This window comes from Leptodactylus fuscus, chromosome 5, assembly GCF_031893055.1.
Source record: "Leptodactylus fuscus isolate aLepFus1 chromosome 5, aLepFus1.hap2, whole genome shotgun sequence".
Classification (NCBI taxonomy): domain Eukaryota; kingdom Metazoa; phylum Chordata; class Amphibia; order Anura; family Leptodactylidae; genus Leptodactylus; species Leptodactylus fuscus.
The window spans coordinates 167,181,140-167,198,748 of NC_134269.1; the positions used below are offsets into that span (position 1 = coordinate 167,181,140).

The following is a 17,609-nucleotide window of genomic DNA, read 5'->3' on the forward strand; positions in this document are numbered from 1 at the left end:
AGGTAAATATATAATGGGGTTGAGGTTAGGCTGAGTAGGTTGGGAAGAACTAGTAGTTGGTGGTATAGTTAGAGAGACGGGGAGGGGGTGTATGAGAGGGAGGGAAATGAGGTGAGAGGGGTTAGTGTAGATGTTACCTAGCCAGAAGCTGATCCATGTACACAAATGTAGAAGATACCAAGAGCTCCCAGAGACACCCAAAAATACATCAAAACATGGCTAAAGGTATATGGGTGCATTTATTAACCCCTTAATAGCACTAACAGACATTAAAAAAAATAAATTAACAAAGCAAAACATTTTTTTTTTTTTTTAATTAAAGGGGTTTTCCAGGTAAAAAAAACCAAAAACATTAATTCTTTAAAAATGTTTAGAATAGGCCATCAATATTAGATTTTCAAGGGTCTGACAGCCGAGATCCCTGAACATTGGCTGGACTGGCTGACCATCTTATGTACGTAGGGATGTCAGGAGAAGGCAGGCGTAGTCATTTTGGCATTCACTGGATATAGGCTATATTTGATAACGTATATATCATTTATGCTTCACCCCACAGTTCACTGTGTTATAATGGGCTGCTTCCTGTACCTCTCTCTGCACTTGAAGAAACATTCAGGAGAGGCGCCAGGCACGGGTTCTGCTTTTTAACCGATCTGGGAGTACTTAGAGTGAGATTGTGAAATCTTGGTGAAGCACACGAGTCCTCTCATGAACCCTCGTCTCATTATCAAATCATTTTCTCCTATTTTGTCCCTTCCTCTTCTAAATCTGAAAGGGTTGTTTTCTTTCCAGCTCTACTTTTTGCTGTATTGCGACTTCTGGTTGCAGCACAGAGAACGGATTCTACCCAAAATATATTTTTCATAGAGGAAACAAAAATGCTGACAATGGACAAAAAGTGAAATGCAGATCATCTGTGGTTAACATGGAGAAAAAAAGGTTTTGGCCCCGTGGGTGAGCGAGTATAGACACTGTGTTACAAAGTCAAATATATCCAATAAATTCTCTGACTAATACGAGGGCATTTTCTTATAACCTTTTTATAGGAAGGACACCTTTCAGCTACTCCTAATACACATTGCACTAATGCACACACAGAGATGAAGAGTATGGATATACTTAATACCTCTATTGAGGACCAGCAGTTTTGTTCCATACACTGAAACATCCCCATAAGACCACCCCTAAGCAGATCATCCCTGATTCTAACCAAAAGCCACATCTTAGAGTAGAAACTCTTTTGAAAAGACCAAATATTGAACTTCAAGTTCTCTGAATCATCTGCATGAAGGTCCATGTGGCGTTGCATCACAGCACTATGGTGCACTACCAGGTACCTGAGGCATACAAGGGACTTGACGGTAGAGAATCACACTCATTGGTGCACTCATTTCATAGGTGTACAGTAAACAGGAGAAGGAGCATGCACCACAGAGTGTCCTAGGTGCAGGCATGCTGGGAAATAGCATAGGATGGGAGCCATGCTGGTGCAATTGGAGATCAAGAATGGCCTCCTTTTACAGCTGTATGCAATTGGCAGCTAAATAAAAACCTCTGGTTCATTGGCATTGTAAATTATACCGCTCATAACTGCAATTGGAAACTGCAAGTAGTTCTGCAAAAAAAGAGCGATGTGTAGACCCAGCCTAATGCAGAGTTGCTTTAAATTTAATGGTATACGAGTCTAGTGTGGGAATCTAAGTAATGGTGGGGTCTGAAGTTTAACTTATTATGCGGTTTTATATTATAAGGGATCTAGTTTTTGCTGTATGGGGTCTGAGTTAATTTTGACATCTGATGGTACAACACACGTGAATAGCATTTTGAGAATCCCCCCCAAATGGCCAAAATTTCACTTTACAGTAATCCAGAGCATGCTCATTCTTTCATAGAAATGCTTTGGATTTGTATCACAGTAAGATCCACAACAAAATATGTTTACTCAATCACCATGTTTCTCCTAAAATAAGACGGGGGTTGGTCTACTCTGGCAATGAGGGCAGCTGAAGGAATACTGTAGGAATATAGCAGTATGGCCACTAGAGACCAAGACTTGGCTTATATGGTGTGCATCAAGTTGCCTCTGTGAGAAGGTTCATCTTGGTTCTTTTCTCCCTCTTGTCTGCTGCTAGTTATTATCTTCCACCATTTACTGTAACCTATTATTCCCAGCGCACTTCTTTTGTATCTGGATTCCAGATTAACTAGAAAAGCACACCCAGGTGAAAACCATTGGACATATGGCTTTTTATTCACTTTCTGTCACGTCACTTTTTTTTCCATTGCTATCATTTGTACAGTGAATTTTGTCATTTCTATTCTTCAAAATTGATCCTTCACCTGTTCACACATGGTGTATACGCTGCAGATTTTCCACCACGGTTCGTGGTGGATTTTGCACTTTTCAATGATCGGATGACATACAGTGCAAACTATAACATGTGCATGTGATACAAACACATGCAGTATATGTGTGTGTGTGTGAGATTGTTTATATGTGTATAGTCACAGAAGTTATGATAACGTCATGGCTTTTCCTATTACCATTATTTGCCTTTATGGGAGCTATGGAAATGGTGTAAGACAACCCACTTGGTTGCTTCTATTAAAAGGGGCCCACTATTGAGCTCCGTGTGATTCCAGAGGCAAAACTTACCTCTATCAGACTTTTATGGCACATCTTATGCTATAAAAACCTGAAATGGGAATACCCCCTTGAAGGATACGTGTCACATGAAACCGTTGTCCAATCTGTAGAGCAGGAAGGGCTGATAAGGCACGTACAATATTTTGTTTTGTAGGAAAAGATTCAGTATATCTTGTATTTATATTCATTTAAGTCTATGCTTATATTTGCTTAAAATACTTGTCAGTCATTGTGTACAACCAATATCCGGACTAGGCAAGATACACTGACACTCTTACCACCCAACTATACGTCTATAAGATGCACACAGATATGTTTTCATGTATGATGTGACATGTTCCCTTTAAGCTTCTGATAATATACACTATGGTGTCACATAGGAAATAGCTTTCATTGTAATACAGCATTTCCCTGTTGTGCATTTTCGAGGAAATGACCTGGGTTTCTCGTTATGCTCATAATTAATATAGTGGCCTTAGTGTTACAAAGTCTGAAGGGGTTAAATCCACACACTTTGCTGTAGGAAGTCAGCCAGGGGTGATATAATGCCAAAAAACCTCTGTTCACTCTGGGATCGAAGCAGAACAAAACTGCCTGATTACATGATGTCATCTGGCAATACCAGGCGGACTCATCTGGAACACTTCACTTCTTATGCTGCTTGATTTGGACTCAGAAGACTCCTTGCCTGACTTTGGGGACACGGCAACAATTTTTGATAAAATCCTTTAGATGGTCGACTTAACGTCTGACTGGTGTTTACCAGTAGTCAACCCATTCTAGTTGAATATGCAGTAGTCCCATCGCTTTCCTGATCTTACAGTGTGACTGCTGTGTTTTGCACAGGATTATGCACAGGATTATGTTATTTAAAGGGGCTACCCTCTTTATAATATTGATGGCCTGTCCTTGGGATAGGGCATCAATATAAGATTTACGAGGTTCTGAGACAGCACAACTACTGGTAATGTTTACATGCCAGGAACCTTGTTGCTCAATCACTGTACAAAGTGTAGCCAGACTGACTTCTATAGGCTCGTGGATTTCAGGATTACATAGAAAGGAGACAATTCAAGTGGATTATAGTATTTATTAAAGATACAAATACAGCCAGGACCTGAACATTTTTGATAGTAATGACCTGTTCACAGGTAGAAGATAGGACTTCATATCACTCAGATGGAAAGTAGCAATGATGTGGAATTTATTAGTAGCGACATAAAAAGTGAATGGGAGCGGGGCCTCTATTACAGTGTATGGAGCTCCTAGTCTGTACAGAGTAAGGGTGCATTCACACTACGGATACACTGACTGATTCTGAACGTTAAAACACGTTCAGAATCAGCTCGTATAAAGCAGATCCCATTCATTTCAATGGGAGCCGGCATACGAGCGCTCCCCATTGAAATGAATGGGCTGTTTTTTTCTCTATGAGCGCTCCCATTGAAGTGAATGGGAAGCGCTCGCGTGTACGGCTTGGAATGAGCCGAGCGTCGGGCCCCTTCACACGGCGTAAGCGCACAGCTCATTCCGAGGCGTACACACGAGTGCTTCCCATTCACTTCAATGGGAACGCTCATAGAGAAAAAAGCAGCCCATTCATTTCAATGGGGAGCGCTCGTATGCCGGCTCCCATTGAAATAAATGGGATCTGCTTTATACGCGCTGATTCTGAACGTGTTTTAACGTTCAGAATCAGTCAGCGTATCCTTAAGTGTGAATGCACCCTAACTTGAATAGAAGCAGGGCTGCTTCCAGCTATATACTTAAAGGGGTTTTCCCAACTCACCTGTTCATCAACTTGCAGGCTGTGTGCTCTGCTCACTTCCTGGTTTTCTCGGTATATTGGTGGGCAGGTTTTCACTTGCTGTCTCACAGACAAAGCCAGCTTTTTGATAGATAGATTTGATAGGTAATGAGAATCCCAACTTTACATGCTACAGGACCACGAGTTAGCTTGCAATAAACTCAGTTTTAGGTCTGTGTTACTTACAGAGGTAACAGACTCCCTGCCTCAGCCCTTATCAGCAAAATCAATTAACCATCCTGGTAACTGGAAGAGCTGAAGATAAACCGCTCAGAAATACAAGATTTCTCCCGAGTCCCGAGCACTCAGCTCCCCCTCCCCTCTCCGAGAGCAGGGAGCTACGTCACTTGTCCTGGGTGGAGAGATGAACAGCTCAGAAATACAAGCTGGCTCCCAGCACTCAGCTCCCCCTCCCTCCTGAGAGCAGTAAACTACGTCACTTGTCCTGGGCAGAGAGATAAGATCATCCCCAGGTCCGTGGTTATGGAAACACAGTGTAAACAATTAAGTGAATAATCTCAGATAACAGAGTCTTGAATCCACGTAAGCTAGCAGTATAGATAGGATCCATGAGATGGGACAACCCCTTTAATATACGGCGTCTGGGGTCCACATCAGCTGATCAGCTTGGGTGTCGAGCACTGACTGATTTGATTACCCTGTAGATAGGTTTATCTATATCAGAAATGTTCAGATGTCTGACAATACATTTAAAGTAACCAAAAGAACCTCAGTTTGGCATTAGGATGTATGGGACATATGTGTAGTTAGAGTGCATGTGTTACAGTCTGCATAGTCTGTTTCACTCTTCATAGAAATGTTCTGAAATGGTGATAAAGAGCAATTCTAGCTTGTTTATATGAATCGGGACCTTTAGACTTTTGTGTCTAAGACACAAGCTGGTTAAATATAGTCACTGGGGGGGGGGGGGAGGCGTGGCTAGCCGGCTGGGAGTGCGGACGTGTTCGCTGGAGCTCCCGGTGATCCTGTCCGAATCTCCCTGGCATCCCTTCTTATCTTCCCTGCCTTGGGTCAGTGGCACTGTGTGGTTTCCCCCGGACCCCTGGGGACTGCTTTGCTGGACCATTTTTCCTCCCTGAGACCTCCGGAGGACTCCTTGCGGCCTGCGGCCTACTCACCGCTCCGAAGTGCGCTGCCATCTTGGTGACCGGGCCTTCCTCATCCGCGTGCTGTGCGGCGGTCGGGTCCCGTCCTGCCTCCTCCGGATCCTCCCTGGTGGTGAGCGGAGCCCGTCCAGCTGTGGGGCACTGGTTAGCTGTGCTTCTCCGGTCCTCCTGCGCTTGTGGACGCCGATGTGTAACCTGCGGCCTACAGCCGGCTGTGGACGGCGGCCATTTTAAGTGGACCCTGCGGTGCTTCTCCTGTCCTGGGATCGTGACGGCCGGCTCCAGTCCTCCTTCCCTGCGCTTTGGTACAGGCTGCTGTGTGAAGGTGAGCGGTGCTCCTCCTGGCCCCCTGTGTGCTACCTCCGGTGTCTGCTCCTAGCCTGTGAAACCTGCTGTGTGGCCTGTATATTGCTACATTGAGACTGACAGTGGTGGCGGCCATTTTGTGAAGTGCTAGTGCTCTGCGGCTTCGGGGGGTTGGGAGAGTGTTGAGCCCCTACACTACCATCAGGGGGGCTCCTCTCCTTCCCCCCGGATTTTTCTGGACATTGACCCCTGCTCCATTGCCTGAGTGATATTACTTTCCGTGAGTGCTAAGCCCCTACACCACCATCAGGGGGGGCTCCTCACCTGCCACCTGGACTGGACTTTACATATTACTTGGCCTGCTCACTGTCTATTTTGGTTGAGTCCTTTGTGAGTGCAGAGCCCCTACTCCACCATCAGGGGGGGCTCCTCACACTGGGCTCTCGTGGACTTCCATTTGCCTGTGTGTCCCCACTGACGGCCACTTATCTCACCATGTTGGATTAAATCGTTAACAGTGTCACCTCTGGCGGCTCTCAGCTGATTGTTAGGCTTCCTGTTATATGGCCACTACCGCCCTGTTGGAATTTGCTGCTGTCTGACCTCCTGCACTGCTCCACGAACTTTGTCCCTGTCGCATGGACTTGCCCTCCTGCCTTATCGGCTTCGGTTACATCCCTGGTCATTCCTGTTATTTCTACCATGCCTCGGAGGAAACCGTCCTCCTCCAAAACCCCTAGGAAGCTCTCTGACTTCTTCTCGAGCACCATGTCGCACTCGCTACCTTCTTCACCATCAGGTTCCCGCTCTCCGGCGAAGTCGCCTTCACGGTCTGATCTGGTGGACTCACTGCCTGAAGAGGGCTCTCTCTCAGCTGATCGTCTTCCCCTGCTGGCTGATGGTGGTAAGAGAAGTTTTGTTGTGTCTCCTCAGGGTTCTCCATCTGGCAAGGAGCCAGTGAGTAAGCGGGTCGCTGATGTCCTATCTGCCTCCGTTGCTACTTCTGCTTTGGTTCATCCGGACATCTCTGATTTCCCAGCCTCCTCAGACCCTGTAACATGTGATACCTTGAAGGGGATGCTGGTTCTTCTGCAGGCGGGGATTAACAAGACTGTCTCCTCTGCGGTAGGCAAACTGCGGCAGGATATCGATGCTCTGGGAGAGCGGACTGACCATCTTGAGAATAAAATGGAGGAATTCTCGTCTGCTCATAATGACTTAGTTGACGCTCACAATACTCTGGAAGCGGAGGTCAGATGGCTCAAAATTAAAACTGCTGACGCTGAGGACCGGTCTAGACGCAATAATATTAAGATCCGTGGTGTCCCCGAAGATGTGGCATCGGAGGATTTGATGGCCTATGTTCAACGTCTCTTTAAGAAAATTCTCCCGCATCTTACTGAGCTGGAGCTCACACTGGATCGGACTCCTCGTATTCCTAAAGCGAACTCTGCTCCTGCGGATGTCCTGAGAGATGTGTTAACGAGGGTTCATTTCTATCAAATTAAGGACTCGATTCTTGCAGAAGCCAGGAAATGTGGTACCTTACCAGCTCCGTTTGCATCTATTTCCCTGTTCCCTGATTTAACCGCAGCTACTATGCAGGCTAGACGTGAACTGGCTCCCATCACCAAGATTCTCTGAGACCGGGGCATACGGTATCGTTGGGGCTTCCCTACCAAGCTACTGATTCCCCGCAATGGGGTTTTCCATTCCGTCCCTGATGTGGAGGCGGGCATGTCCCTCCTCCGTAAATGGAAGCTTGCCCCTGCTGACTCTCATTCATCTGCGCCCGAATCCTCAGTGCGGCCTTCTCATCTTCCTAAGGAATGGACTGTGGTGGGCGGTCGTAAGTGAATCTGTTAGCCGCCTCGGCGGACTGACTCGCCTTGCCTAATGTACTGACTTTATCCTTTGTTTTAGGTGACCTGTGTGCCTTTCTAATACTCACTCCCGCTGAGTGTTACTGACCTGTTTTTTTCTCCCCCCCCCAGCTGATTACTTATGGTTATTCGGTGTTTTTTGACACTATGCTATTTTGTTTGCATTATTTGTTCTTGTTTCATACCTGGAATGTCGTATGCTTATTATGCCTGTTTACACATATTTTATGCATCCTTCTTTTTCTGTGTAGCCACCTGGGTCTTCCGCCATTTTTCTTTAGTCTGTCACTATGGTACTCCGTATCTCTTCACTTAATGTTAGGGGTTTGAATAGCCCCTGTAAACGGAGTTCTGTCTGGAGAGAGGCCCGTCGCCTTCGCTGTGATGTGCTCTTTCTCCAGGAGACTCATTTTTGTGTTGGCAAAAGTCCTAAGTTTTCTAATCCCTCTTTCCCTCATATATATCAGGCCTCTTGCAATGCTAAGCGTAAGGGGGTTCTTATTGCTGTGCGGGATTCAGTAGCTTTTTCCCTTGAATCCACTTTGGTTGATCCCGGAGGCCGGTTTTTGGGGCTTAATTGCCTTATTAACAATGTTAAGTATACTTTAGTGACTGTTTATTTCCCGAACCGTTCACAGGCGTAGTATTGGAAATCTGTCCTCTCCAAGATTCGAACTTTTGCTACTGGTATGTTGATCATCGGTGGGGATTTTAATTGCTTAGTTGATAATTCTCTAGACTCCTCCAACCCCAAGAGGCGCTCCCCTATATTGTCTTCCTCTTTGATTGATCAGGGCCTTTATGATGTCTGGCGTTGTCAACATGGCAGGGAACGAGATTATAGTTATTTCTTCTCTTCGTCCTCCTCTTACTCCCGTATTGACTTTTTTCTCACTGATAAAATTGGGCTGATGCAGACAGAATCTACGGATATCGGGCTGATCACCTGGAATGATCATGCTCCAGTGTCCCTCTCTCTACATGAGAAGTTCTCCACTGCTATGCCTACCCAGTGGCGCTTGAATGAGTATATCCTAGATCACCCCTCTTATGATGAGCACCTCCGTGAGGCCCTGAGGGAATATTTTTCCCTCAACTCCCCCTCCGTATCAGACCCTCATGTGCTCTGGAATGCTCATAAGGCATATATGCGAGGGATGCTTATTCAGGCGTGCGCGAGGGCCAAAAAGGAACGATCTAAAGATATAGATGCTGCACTTCGCTCCCTATCCTCCCTCTCCGCAATCAATAAGCTTAACCCTACTCCCACTGTCTCTGCGGAGATTAGGCAATGTCAACTTAGATTGCAGGGCCTTCTGGCTTGTCAACAGGACTTAGCTTTTAAGCGTTTTCAATGTCAGGCTTATGTGCATAATAGTAGGGCTAGTGCCTTTTTAGCCAGGAAAATCAAACAGTCGCGCCCCAAAACCCGTATTGCCCATCTCGTGGATGAATCAGGTATTAAAGTGATTGACCCCCGCCTTATTGCAGAGCAGTTTCGCCTATATTATAAGTCGTTATACAATCTTAGGGATGATCCCCAGACATACCAACCATCTAAGGAAGAAATTGATAGATTTTTAGATTCTGTGGCCCTGCCCCGCCTTTCCCCTGCGCAGTCTGCCTCCCTAGCTTCGCCTATCACTTTATTTGAAGTTACGGAAGCCATAGCCTCACTGAAACTGCTGAAATCCCCTGGCCCTGACGGCTTTTCAGGGATCTACTACAAGAAATACGTAGATATTCTGTCCCCTTATCTTTTAGCTGTGTTCAGAAAGGCGGCGGAGGAGCAATGCTTCCCGGAAGAAATGCTGTCGGCCACTATAGTGACCATCCCTAAGCCTGGCAAATCTCCCACTGTCCCGGCTAATTTTAGACCTATTTCCCTTCTAAACACGGATATTAAACTGTACGCTAAAATCCTTGCTGAGCGGTTACTCCTCCTACTCCCCCGGCTGGTTAGTCCTGACCAGGTAGGTTTTGTATTTGGTAGGCAGGCGCCAGACGGCACGCGGAGGTTCATAGACCTTGTTCAGAAAGCCGAAAGAGATGGTACGCCTTCTTTGCTTTTGGCTTTGGATGCTGAGAAGGCTTTTGATAGGGTCCACTGGGGTTACTTAGACAGCCTTTTGGATAAGTTTGGTATGGGGTCGGTCTTTAAATCTGCTATTTTGGCTCTGTACTCCCACCCGTCGGCTCGTGTGCTTTCATCGGGCTTCCTGTCTGAGCCCTTTCGGATCTCGAATGGTACTCGCCAGGGTTGCCCTCTTTCCCCTATTATCTTTGCGCTTGTAATGGAGCCTCTGGCGGAGTCCATTCGGTCGGCAGGAAGTATTGAGGGTATTACTGTGGGTCGCCAGCAGCATAAAATCGGCCTATATGCTGATGATGTTATACTGGCCCTGACTTCTCCTGGTTCCTCCTTGAGTGCTGCTACGGAGGTCCTAGAGGGATTTGGTAAAGTCTCTTATTATAAGGTAAATTCCTCTAAATCACAGATACTGCCTGTTATCATCTCCCCCTCGTTGAGACGGGATCTCAGTTCTCAATTCCCCTATCAATGGAATGACTCCCGTGTAACTTATCTTGGCATCTCCCTGACGGCCCCTACTTCGGATCTGTTCTCTGCTAATTACATTCCCCTTTTGACCAAAGTTACTTCTCTTCTTGCCTCCTTTTCACAACCGATGTTGTCTTGGGCTAGCAGAATTGCCATTGTCAAAATGATGGTGTTACCCTTAATCCTGTATATGTTTCGTACAGTGGCTATCCCCCTCCCTGACTCATATTTTACCAAGCTTCAGTCTATTCTTTCCAACTACATTTGGGAGGGTAAGAGATCCAGGGTCCGATTCAAGGTGATGACGCGCCCTTGGTCCCATGGGGGTGCGGGTGTCCCAGATGTTAAAAAATATTATATGGCGTCTGTCCTAGATCAACTTAAGGTCGGGTGGGACGAGACTTTTAAATGGCGCTGGGCCGAAATTGAGGAATGCCTTCTGGATGCCCCGCTTATGAGTGTTTTACGTCCTAAGGATTCAAGTCCGCCCATCACTTCCCCTCCCTTACTGAGTATTAGGGCCACGGTGTCTGCTTGGCGTTATTTTCTGTCATATACCTCCAGAGAGGACCTGGTCCCTTTATCCAAATTACCCATTCTATATTTAACCTCTTTTCTCCCCCAGCTGCGACTCCGTGGATGGGTCTCTAGGGGTCTCTATAAAGTTGCTCATCTGTATACGGATGACGGGCTTAAATCGTTTTCCATGTTACAGGACGAGTTCCAGCTCCCTAAAACGGATTTCTTTAAATATCTGCAGTTGCGTCATTTTTTTCAATCCTACGAACCCTCTAGATTGACCTTTCCCAGGCTAGCCTTAAAACTGTGGAATAGGTCCTCGCCTGTTAGAGGTGGGTTATCTGTGTTTTATAGCTTTTTCTCTGTCCCTCCGGAGCGGGTCAAGCCTCTTCACCTGCTTCGTTGGGAGACGGATCTTGCCAGAACCATCCCTCTGTCGGACTGGTATACGGCAGCTGGGTTTGTCAAACGTGTATCTAAGGGGGCAGCACATTGGGAAACGGCTTTGAAAATTATGCTGAGGTGGTATAGGACTCCGATCCAAATGTCGCATATTGATCCTTCTTGTTCCAGACTCTGCTGGAGAGGTTGTGGCCAAGTAGGTTCGTTCTTGCACTTGTGGTGGGACTGCCCACCGGTACAAACCTTCTGGATAACGGTATTTCATTTCATGTCCGCCATAGCTGGTTTGGATATCAGTCCTTCCCCTGGCCTCGCCCTTTGTTTCTTAGATATTGGTAGTTTCCCCTCAGATATGCAGGTCGTGCTGGGTCAGATCGTGCTCGCAGCTCGAGCCATGATCGCTCGTCAGTGGAAGTCCGCTCTTTGTTTGACCTTAGCTGAACTATTTCACCATGTGAACTTGGCATGTACCTTGGAACGTTTGTTGTCTAACAAAAACCATACCTACGCCAAGTTTCGATCCCAGTGGTCTCTCTGGATCTCGTATGTGGAGTCTACTAAGGGTGTTCTTTCTCCTCGGCCCCAGACCGCCCCCATGGGGACCCCCTGATTACTACTTGCCCTTTATGTTGTTATCCCAGGTGGCTTTATTTTATTTTATTTTACTTTATTCAATTTTGTGGATGTATTTTGTGTTTCTCTGATATTGTATTCAGGTATGTGGTTATTTTGTTCATGTTATTGTTTGGTTTGCTTGTCCTTTTCTGTTTCTATTTCGTCTCCCCTATTTCTCTTTTTCCTGTTCCTTTCCTGTTCCCTTTTGGTTGTGTTCCCCCTTTCAACCCTTTCTTGTCTTTTCGTAGGATTGGTGTCCTTGTAGCGTTTTGTATATCTGGTCTTTCGGTCTTTATATGTTTGGTCATGTTTGTGTCATCCATGTTTATGGGTTGCAACCCGAAGTTCCAGCTTAGATTCCTATTCTAATACTTGGACTTATGCCGATTCTTCTTATGTTTGTAGTTACCTTTTTATTATATTGTAAAAACTTTCTTCTTTTCAATAAAAATCATATTTAAAATAAATAAATATAGTCACTGAGAGTAGATGTGAAATATAGAGACGTTGTGGCTGCCCTCATATGTATGTCTGCCCAAGGCTTGTTTTCCTGCCAAACCGTCTCCATTCTGCTGCTGCTTCATTAGGTAAAATATCTTTCTAATAGAGGAGGGGTAGTGTGGATATTGAGGAAGCATTTGCGATTGTGACTGCTGTTGTGGCCTTCACATACTGATTGCTAGTTCATAACCAGATCATCAAGATATATTCTAGTAGATAGGTGCAGATATGCCAGGGATTTAGCTCATCCTCTTATTTAATTACGTTTTTACACACATCCCCTACCTATATTAAAAAAAAACAAAAAACAGAAAACTGGAGCTACCAAGCCTCATAATAGACAGATACTCCCTATGCTGAGATCACTTTTCAGGAGTCATCTCATCATTACAGGCAGGATCATACAACTTTATAATGATTATAACATTTTACCATAAAACTGAAGGCAGATAACACAAGATCCACCACTGCCAATTGGTTATAAACACAGATTCCCCCTTCCTCCATAGTGACCTCTGCACTGGTCTCAGGGGATACCCCCAACACTCTGCCATGAAAAGTAATGTTTATTTCTAGTCTACAGGATCCTATGTTACATGTGGCTTCTGTAAACCGCATCTCTGAGAGCTGTTAACTGATCAGTGCAGGAGCTCGCGAAAGATGGCTGCCCCCGATCCTGAAGAGAAAATATGAGTTATATATTCCCTTCAGGATAATTGTTTGATATACACGATGTTACACCACCTCTGCTAAGTCCAGCTCTTTGGTTCATTTAATAGGTGCCTTCATCTAACCTCCACTGTTCCTGATCGATCAGTGCTGTTAGTTTGGTGTCTGATACTCTATTTAGGCTCTGTACTGTCATATGGGTAGAGTCAGGCAGGAGTAGGTAAGGGGTGTGATTCTGAGCTCTAACACTGGTCGCTTCTGATTGGAGCTCTGAATCACCCCCCTCGGCACTGCCCACTTCACAGTAGAGAGTCTAACAATAAAATTACAAGCACTAACTTCTCAGGAACGGTGGGGGACTAGAGAAAAAAGTTCCAACTGTGTCGGAATCACTGGAGCAGGACCTATTAACAGATGCTAAGAACTTCAGTTGGTGGTTTTACAAGGTTCTCTTTAAATCTTTTGTCCCTTGCTCCAGCTTTATTATACTGTATCATTGTTGAATTGAGGTCTTGTGGCTTTTCACGTAAGCTAGACATAGAAGTTTATCAATTATACTTTTCAAGTCCTCTCCTACATATAACCACTCCAAGAAATCTTGAACATATAACTACACAATGCATATCTTTGTGTTAAGGGGAATCTCATTTTTCGGAAGCTATGAGGCTACTTTCAGGGGGCTATAATACAATTCCGGTGCCATATACTGTATTTTTTTCCAACAATGAAATTAAACGCTGTCAGACAGTCCTGAGCTTTCTGAATGCAGCCTTAGGCTGTATTCACACAGAGTAACGCCAGGCGTTTTTTGTGTGTTTTTTGCACATAGCGCCGCGTTAACGCCGCGTATACGCCGCGTTAACGCTGGGCAACGCCACCGCTAAATAGCGCGGCGTTAACGCGGCGCTACGCGGCGTAAACGCGGCGCTATGTGCAAAAAACACACAAAAAACGCCTGGCGTTACTCTGTGTGAATACAGCCTTATGTGACTATGCCCTAAAATGACAGTGGAGGCAACATTTAAAGGAGAACTTTCACCACCTCCACCAACTCCAGTTCTTAGTATCGGTTAATAGTCACTGTTCTATTAATTCTGGCATTTTTTTCTCTAGCCCCCCTGAGCAATCAATGCAGATAGTTTTGGTGCCTGATATACTATTTAGACTCTGTACTGTCAGGAGGGCGGGGTCAGGCAGGAGCAGACAAGGGGTGTGATTCTGAGCTCTGACACTGCCTGCCTGTGATTGGAGCTCTGAATCACGCCCCCTGCCTGACTCTGCCCTTACGATATTACAGATCTTGAATAGCACATCAGGCATGAAAACTACCTGCGCTTTTTGGTTGACAGCGGTGGAGATGAGAGAAAATTCCAACTGTTCTGGAATCAGTAGAGCGGTGCCTATTAACAGATTGTAAGAACAAGAATTGGTGACGGTGCTGGAAGGTTCTCTTTAAACCAACGACAGGCTTTATTTTTGAAGAAATATCTGTTGACTATATGTCACAAATGTAACTGGATGCAAGAAACTTGAGTAACCGTGTACCTATCAAGGACAATAGATCACTGACTGCTCTTTCTTTTTCTTTTCAGGTATATATTATTAATGTTACCTGGTCAAATGGCACCACAGAGGTCATTTATCGAAGATACAGCAAGTTTTTTGACCTACAGGTGAGAATGAGAAATAATACTTGGTTAATACAGATGCATATGTTTAACAATCTTGAAAGACTTGGAATAGGCTCTGTGTCCTTTGAGGCATTGGCTATGCACTGGAAATCAAGTTTTAAGAAAATTGACTAAATAATACCAGCAGTTTCATCTGCATTTAGCTTTACGTACTGAACAGCGCTAAAGTTGGAGACTTAACTTCTGCATTTTTGGCCTTAAACCACTTCTAAATACGTTCTTTGGATTTGTGGTCTGACCCCACAACATCCTGTATTCTGAGCGATTGTGACATAAATGTTCCATCACTTTGGACTTTCCAGACTTGCTGTCGCATGTACACCTTCATCGGTTGAAATATATACAGACAACAACCAGGTGTTTTATTATAGTCACAATCATTGCTTTTTGTTGCCAAGTGCAGTATCCAGAATACAGATTTTGTTATACTGTATTCACTAGCTGACCTTCTGCTTCCACAACAGCGGCAGAAATGTCATTACATAGGCAGAAACCTCCTTAATAGGTTACTGTCGGCAGTCTGCATAGGAGTTTCTCTTCGAGTCCGGATGATCACCCCTATTTTAAGAAATTTTAAGACTGTTCGGGATAGTAGGCAAGTATGTTACTTGTCATTAGTGTTTTCTCTTAGTTTGTATGTTTCTTCATTTGTACACCATATTATGACTGCAGAATCAGACTACACTTCGTGATTGATTGTAGTCTGTAACTGTGGCAACACATATAAGCCAGAGACTATAAACCGTAAAAGGGGAAACAACCTGTTACGCCTAGTGAGGTACCTGAATGCATAGAAGTGATGTTATGTCCTCCTAAGACCTGCATTTGGCATAACACACTGTGGGAGATTTCTGAGAATGGAAAATCTGTCTTTGTCACTCATAACAGCCAGACACAATACAGTTTTCATTTCTTATATGGCTCTTGAAAAATGAAAGTTGTAGTTCGGTTGTTATGGACAACAAAGACCGTTTCTCCTTTAGACCATTTTCATAAATCCACCCCATTATATTCATTGTTTTCTTGTGTGGTTCTTTAAAAATATCAGCTGTCTTATCTATCTCCGTGATTACAGACTGTGTAGTCTGATATCTCAGTGATACCACTTTTCATCTTTTCCTTATTTTTTTATTGTTTAGATTGTGAGCCCCATAAAGGGATCACAATGTACATTTTTTTTTTTATCCTACCAGTATGTCTTTTGTAGAAAGGGAGGAAATCCACGCAAACACGGGGAGAACATACAAACTCCTTGCAGATGTTGTTCCTGACAGGATTCGAATCCAGGCTAAACCAATGAGCCACCATGTTGCCCCATCTTTCCCTTATTTGCTGTTTGAGCAATACTCTTTGCAAAGTCAGGGCTCATTCACATCTGTGCCTGGTCTCCGTTCTGCAGGTTTCCGTTTCCTGCATAAAACTGAGCAGGAGACGGAAACCTGCAGAACTCTTTCATACCCATTCATTTGAATGGGTTTGAAAGATGTCCGGCCGTGAGCGCCGGTGAGCGTTTTATGCTTTCCGCCACAAAACCGTTTTTTTTTTTAAATCGGACACAGAGTTGGACATGCAGTACTCTGTGTCCGGTTTAAAAAAAAAAACGGTTTTGCGGCGGAGAGCATAAAACGCTCACCGGCGCACACGGCCAGACCTGGTCTGACAGCTTTCCGTCTTCTGCATGCAGAAGATGGAAAGCTCAGAACGGACTCCGGGCGCTAGTGTGAACCTAGCATCAGCTGATGACTTTCCCTGTACCAATGTGTGTATACAAAAGGGGTAGATTGCACCCCAAAATCAGTGCCAAATTCCATCCTAAATCTGCCTCTCATTGTATTAAATGGGGGGCAGAAACAGATGCAAAGTGCTGAAAAATTAAGCATGCTTGATCTTACTGCAAAACTCAGTGCGAGTCACTCTGCCGTGTGAATGGCCCCTAATCACAAATAATGCTCCAAATCTTATAAATATATTTTACATTGCTCAGCTTCTTTCCCTCTATTATATCTCCTTCTAAGTTACTAAAAGTCCAAGGCGTTTTTAGGAGGAGAAATTTGAGTCAGTTTCCTGACCAAATTCCTGACCAAGGCTAGGTTCACTTCTGTGCAAAAGTCTGTTGCAGAAAATTGGTGGAAAGTCCTGGGCGGAGGATTTTTCTCCTGGGCATCGTTTTAGTATAAAAACGGCAGAAACTGAACGGCCACCCGGCGGACCCCATTATCATCTACAGGTAACTGCTCTTTTAGTGGTCCACCTCTCCATTGTCTAGGTCCGCCAGGGGTCTGGAAGGACAGAGAGCCCAGCGCAGGGGTGAACCTAGGCTAAGCGGTTTGCTTTAACATAGTAGTGCTCAGCCTGTCGCCATTCTATTAAATGCCCCAGATATCGTTTTGCTAGTATAAGAAGAAAGTGTAATCTTTCTTTTGGTACATGTATTAGATTTATTCTTAAACATTGTTTTCTTTACCAAATGTGCTTAAATGCGCCTGAATCATTAGTGTTATCAAAATAGAACGTTTATTAGGTTGAGTATTTTTCCAGTGTTGATAAACTTGGACTCTGTTACTATGAAAAGCTTTTTTGTTGTTGTTGGTGATAACATGTGTGAGAGTAGGAATATCCTGACTCCGACATGAGCATATTAACCCAATAGGACAATAACGCATCTTGCATAATTCTGATATAGCAGTTACAGCAGAGGTATATTTACTCCAGAAATAGCTGCATGAAAATAGATGTACTGCAGACAAATGACATGCTGGCTATTTATATGCCTAACTGGTGATGGTACCTGGCAGGCCATCTCCGCTCCACCGGGCTACGGCTGGTAATTATATCCTCAGTAATTGTCTGCTCATTACAGACTGTTTGCCGCTAAGGGATTA

The 17,609-nt window shown here is 44.7% G+C and overlaps 1 protein-coding gene across 2 annotated transcripts in view; it reads left to right on the forward strand.

Moving 5' to 3' along the window:
• SH3PXD2B (SH3 and PX domains 2B) overlaps positions 1-17,609 on the forward strand; it is a 101,682-nt gene that overhangs the window by 21,420 nt on the left and 62,653 nt on the right. For both annotated transcript variants that reach the window (XM_075274709.1, XM_075274710.1), the window contains exon 2: positions 14,629-14,709. In XM_075274709.1, coding sequence (XP_075130810.1) covers positions 14,629-14,709 — 81 coding nt within the window. The remainder of the gene's footprint in view (positions 1-14,628; positions 14,710-17,609) is intronic.